Genomic DNA, 5,995 nt, shown 5'->3' with positions numbered 1-5,995 from the left:
GGGGGGGGGGGGGGGGGGGGGGGGGGGGGGGGGGGGGGGGGGGGGGGAGCTCCATCCCAGGGCCCTGAGATCATGACCTGAGCCAAAGGCAGAGGCTTTAACCCACTGAGCCACCCAGGCGCCCCTATACCTCAATTTTTAAAAGATTTTATTTATTTGACAGAGCTTCTGAGCAAGTGAGCAAGAGAGAACACAAGCAGGGGGAGCAGCAGGCAGAGGGAGGTAAGGGCCTTGAGGTGTTATTACTATTCTCGGTCTTTCCAGTGACATGTTTTGTTGGTAAAATAGGGCTTTGTGCAAAGGTTGGGAGGCCAAAGCAGCGGATTAGTGGTAATGGAGGTTGTGGTGCCCTGGGGAAGGCAGGAGAGCCTCATTACGAATGGCCCTTGCCTGAACTTCCTTTTTCATTTTTTCTGAGCGTCCCGACATTCCAGTTGCTTTTTACCCACCCCCTGTGCCACTAGTGAGATGTGAGTCATATCCGGTTTTCAGTTTTCCGGGTAATTACAATTCAACCGTGAGTCAGTGGGGTGTGGGGTGAGGGGTGAACTGGGGTCTGAGGGAGTCATCCTGTTGAGATCAGTAGTTGGGCAATTCGATTATCAGTTTGTGTAACCACAGCACATTCCAAAGCTTAACACATTCTCTTCTCTCTTATTTTTTCTCTTACTCATTCTCCTTTTCACCTGGGCTGTCCAACACAACTTCCAAATATTTGCTAGCCAAAGATGGGGGAAGACCTCACCATCAGGAAGACCCCGCCCTTACTTTTTATCAGGACAGGTCATCCAAGAGCTAGCCCACAGCTCCGGACAAGGTTTGAATAAAAAGCTAAGAGTGGGGGCGCCTGGGTGGCTCAGTGGGTTAAAGCCTCTGCCTTCGGCTCAGGTCATGATCTCAGGGTCCTGGGATTGAGCCCCGCATCAGGATCTCTGCTTAGCAGGGAGCCTGCTTCCTCCTCTCTTTCTGCCTGCTTCTCTGCCTACTTGTGATCTCTGTCAAATAAATAAATAAAATCTTTACAAAAAAAAAAAGCTAATGAATTTTACTGTTAACAGGTGTAGCCAGGCAACAGTCAGCTGGGAAATTAATCAATCCCATGGCCTTCCTAGTGGGGAAAGGGATCAGGAACAGCAAGTGCCGAGAGACAGGACATCAGATGGGTGTCCCCACAGCAGACAGCACCGTTCTGAGCAAGGGGACAGAGCCCGTCCTGTTAGCCGCATCACCACCCGAGGAAACCTCAGGGCTTCCTCCCTGTTGGACAAGCAAGGTTTGTGTTTTACTTGTCGGTTTCACTTGAATTCCAGTAAAAGCAAACTGGAGCGCCCACTCCACTATCTCCTCATGCTGGGGATGCCTAAAATTACACAGAAACCACACACACCCACACCCCACCCCAAGTGCCTAAATCTCTAAACTCTAGCCTTTAAGTCTCTCCTGTCACATGCGACAAGCCAGGAACAAGGTCATTGAAACAGAAAAGGAGACTGCCCAGTTCTGCTTTTTCTCCAGCATGCAAATGAGGTGGTAAATGCTTTCTATGTTTTCTTTCCCATGCTACTGAAGATGTTCCTCAGGAGAATCAAAATTATAGACAGAATCATTTCCTTGAAAAAAGAAATGGCTGGTGCTAACAGACTCAGCGCAATACGAATGAGAAATCAATTTGCCAGTGTGTTTTTCCAAACTAGGTGACGCCAAGGTATTTTCCTCAGGCGTGATCTCAGTGGAAGATTTTGTGGTCGGCTCCTTTGGGGAGGGCTTTGTTTCTGTGATGGTTCCTTGCTGCTTACTTCCACAGTGTCTTATCAACAAATGTGACGTCCTTGACAGCCCAGGGAGGGAAAGTGCGGACGTTATTATTGTGCTTAACAAGGGATATGAAGGCCGTCAAAGCCCGAAGCAATAAAGGCATCTAGATTAGGATCTTATCAAGGGAGGAATCCTACAGATTAGAGCCAGAATATCCTGGAAAGGCAGAATGATCCACATAATTCCCCTTAAAGGTCTGCAGTCTCAAAAAAGGTTCTCCCTTTCTCCAGTGTTGCACCGCAAGAAAAGTGTGCCCAGCAATGACCAATGAATCTTCCCAGGGCGTGTTGCTGAAACAGACACAGCTCTTAGCGAGATGCTCCGCTTTTCTGAATTTGGGTGTGCCCTGGGCATACCGGATACTCCGCACACAACTGTTAAGTGGTTTGGATCTGGCTAAGTGAAGGCATGCAGTCCAGATTCCAACAACTCCCATTTCCAAGGAAAAAGAACAAGAAATCCCATCCCCCTCCTACCCCCCCACCCCCAAAATGCTTTAAAGACCGCTAAGGAGCACACTGGGGCAGCCAGGGCTGTTAACACCAGAGAAGTAACTTCTGGCCCTCAGGAGTCTGGGGAACACATCAGGACTCTGAGCCTCCCTGAGAACATGGGAGGCCACTCAGTGAGAGAGAAAACTGAAGTAAAGCAATACATCCTGCTCAAGGCATCACCGCCTGGAGTTCCTCTTAGGGATGAAAAAAATCAAGAGCCGAGAGAATCGAAAGAGAGAGCTTTCAGGAGGTGCATTTCCAATTTGGGGGGGCACAGCTCATCAAAGGAACACCAAAATTGGACAAATCAAGCAGCGGACCCCAGAGCAGCTCTGGACAAGACTAGAATCCCAGTCAGGGCTTGAAGGGCTAAGCAGCCCGGTCCCACCGGTCCTTCCCAAAACTGCTCCTCCTGCAGTTGTATCAGAACCCCAAGGAGAGCGGAAACTAAAGCAAGCAACCGCATCTTGCTCAAGACTCGACTGCCATGATTTCCTCTTAGGGATGGAGTACATCAGCGTTTGAAATACAAGTCAATTAAATGCCTCTTGACAAGCCATGCTCCCTCCTCATCACGCAACTGGGTGGCGGAGTTAATCCCAACAACCCCCGGCAGCAACCTCAGGGAAAACCCGATGTGTCACTGATAGGAATTCCACGAGGTCACAGCTCCCCGCACAAAGCCGCCCCTCCCCTCCCGTCAATACAAAAAGTTTCCCGCAATCCTGTTATCAGAGAATCCCAATGCTTTTGGGGGCTACTCGGGTTCTAAGCAGGAAATGGACCATTTATCTCAGATCCAGGGCGAGGTCAAATGCCTCCGGCAACTCACTTAGAGCCACGGGGTAACTCAGGACCGCTAGCACCAACTAGCCTCGCTCAACTAAACCCATTCAGAGCTTCTGAACAAAAAAAGGCCACCCTGAGGGATCCGTCCGACGTTGCCGCCTCCCGGTCCCTGCCCCGGTGGAAGGTCTCCGCGAATTTCCCTTCGGGGGCGACCGAGAAGGGGCGGGCGTTTCGGAGGCCACGTTTCGGCTCCGGGAGGAACGGAGGCCCTGAGGGTGGCCTGGGGGCGCGTAGGCGAATTCGACCCAGGCCGGGGCAGCGAGGGCGGCCTCCAGGACAAAAGAGGCTCCCCTGTGCTCGCGGAGGAGACTTCGGGGGCCCGGGACGCGTCGCCCGCTTTGTTGTGACAGGCAACCAGGACGGACGCTAGGGAACGCGGGCGGTTGCCTCACCTGAGCCAAGGGCGGTGGGAGACCCCAGCCTCACCTCGAGCCCCGCCCCGCGCGCCCCCCCACGCCGCAACCGCCACCCCCTATTGGCCAAGGGGAGTGGCTCGAGGCTCGCGTGTTCCGATCGCGCCCAATGGGAGCTCGGGGACTGGCCCTCGGGGGCCGGAGGCGGGGCTGGAGGCGGTGGCCACCGGCCGAAGCGCGCGTGCGGCGCCAGTGAGGAAACAACGCCTCGGACCCCGGGCTCCAGGGCAGCCCTAGAGGGTTACAAAGACACCTGAGCCGCCTGGGGCATTTCTGTCCGCGGGGAGACGAGAGGGCGCCCGCAGGGAACCCCCCAGGCTGAGCCCCCGAGGTCCTGGTAGTCCTCACCCCAGAACAACTCGGTGGGGGCGTCCCTGCCTCCCTACGGCTGGAGGGCCCCCTGTCCCGTTCTGAAGAAGGGGGTCCCCCCATCTGGCGGAGACTCTTGGGAAAAGCCTCACCTGCTTCTCGTGACCTCCCCACATCTCCAAACCCTCGCAGTCCTTCAACCGTTTGGACGGGACTAAGTGCCGTTTTCCCCACACATCTTTCAAGGATGGGGTGGTTTTCCGCAGCTCCCAGAGTTACCAAGGGGCTCCCCGAGTTCTGGGGGGGGTCACACTCCATGGCACGCGAACGCTTGGAGCCAGCCTTACCTGCCGCCCCCATCGCTGCGAGGAGCAGGGCGGCTGTCCAGCACAGCCCCCAGCCTGCGGGTCTCATGCTCCCAGCCTCCGCCCTCGAAAGCGCCAGCCCCGGGCTCGGTCCGTAAAGTCCGTGCGGGAAAGGTGGGCTTCGAGCCGTCGGGTGGCAAATGCATGCGGGGCCCCAGTCATTTGCAGCATTTCTATGAGAGTTTCCTCGCTGGGGGAGGAGCTTGCGGTGGGGTGATTTTCGAATATCTTCGCCTCACTGCGGGAGGAGGAGTTTCGAGAGGAGGAGTTTGGAACGGCCGAGGCGACTGGGGCTGGTTAACCCTTGAAGTCCTGACTCGGATTCCAGTCTTTTCCAAAACTTGCTTCCAAATCATCTAACAGGCTAACGACCATCTATCTCCCCTCTGCCTCCAACGGAAAAACGAGACGTCAGAAACTTTACCCTCTCCTTTCTCTACTTGCTTTTTCCTTTCTAGGAATCGTATATATAGATTTTAACTGAGTTTAATCCCGTATAGTTTTGAGACGATTCTTCAGAATTGGTCTAAAGAGGACTCGGTGAGGAATTTAAATAAAATCTTCACACACGTTTCAGCCCCAAACTGATCTTGTCTTGTGGGATCCAGCACTTGGATGAATACCAGCGAAAGCATCTCTAAAATCAATGTATCCGTCCGGGGTCTGGACATAAATACGGATTTGTTCTCTTAGGAGAAAATGTTAAACAGGCTGCTGCTTCCTCTCCCCAAAGCAAAAATCAAAATAAGGGTGCCCGGGTGGTTCAGTGGGTTAAGCCTCTGCCTTCAGCTCTGGTCCTGGTCTCAGGGCCTGGGATTGGCCCCAAGTTGGGGGGGGGGGTCTCTGCTCGGCAGGGAGCCTGCTTCCCTTCCTCTCTCTCTGCCTGCCTCTCTGCCTACTTGTGATCTCTCTCTCTCTCTCTGTCAAATAAATAAATAAAATATTTTTTTAAAAAATCAAAATAAAACAGTTTTTAGCGTTGAACCTGATTGCCTTAATCACAGAGAGCTGATGGAGAACAGCTTTTAAGAATCAAAGTCTTGAGGGCATCTGGGTGGCTCAGTGGGTTGAAGCTTCTGCCTTCGGCTCAGGTCATGATCCCAGGGTCCTGGGATCCAGCCCAGCAGCTCCTCATTGGGCTCTCTGCTTATGAGGAGCCTGTTTCTCCCTCTCCCTCTGCCTGCTGCTTCCCCTGCTTGTGCATGCTCTCTGTCTCCGTCAAATAAATAAAATCTTGGGCGCTTGGGTGTCTCAGATGGTTAAGCCTCTGCCTTCTGCTTGGGTCATGATCCCTGGGTCCTGAGACTGAGTCCCACATCTGGCTCCCTGCTCAGGGGGAAGCCTGCTTCTCCCTCTGCTTCTCTCTCTCTGTCTCTCATGAATAAATAAATAAAATCTTAAAAAAAAAAAAGCCTTGGGGGAAAAAAAAAAAAGAATCATCTCCTTTGGGATTCATGAAGTTTCCAAGACCCCTTGCCAAAAAGGCACCTGTGAGAATCTTGCCTGAATCCCATAAAGGGTCTGGCAAATCTTGTGTGGGTCCCACCGGAATAAGCAAAGTCCTCTGAAGTTTTACAGATTGAGCTTGGCTGAATGTACTAATCTCTCAGCAGGCTTTTGGGGACCCCTCGCCCCCCCCAGAGGAGGCAAAAAAAAAAAAGAGGTAGAAAGGGGACAACTGAACCCTCAGAGGGAAAAAAAAAAAGGGGGTGATTAATCCAGAGTAAGAAAGAGCAGTTAAGAGCCCCAG

General features: G+C 52.9%; 1 protein-coding gene across 1 annotated transcript in view; it reads right to left on the bottom strand.

The window, feature by feature from the left end:
* The window catches only part of LDLR (low density lipoprotein receptor), a 31,319-nt gene extending 26,884 nt beyond the window's left edge, over positions 1 to 4,435 (bottom strand). The window contains exon 1 of the mRNA XM_032884044.1: positions 4,228 to 4,435. Coding sequence (XP_032739935.1) covers positions 4,228 to 4,294 — 67 coding nt within the window. The 5' untranslated portion in view covers positions 4,295 to 4,435. The remainder of the gene's footprint in view (positions 1 to 4,227) is intronic.
* Between the last annotated feature and the right edge of the window lie 1,560 nt (positions 4,436 to 5,995).

This window comes from Lontra canadensis, unplaced genomic scaffold (assembly GCF_010015895.1).
Source record: "Lontra canadensis isolate GAN:19392208 unplaced genomic scaffold, GSC_riverotter_1.0 scaffold88, whole genome shotgun sequence".
NCBI lineage: Eukaryota > Metazoa > Chordata > Mammalia > Carnivora > Mustelidae > Lontra > Lontra canadensis.
Note: the sequence above shows the minus strand (reverse complement) of the source record. Positions and strands in the feature narration are given on the sequence as shown.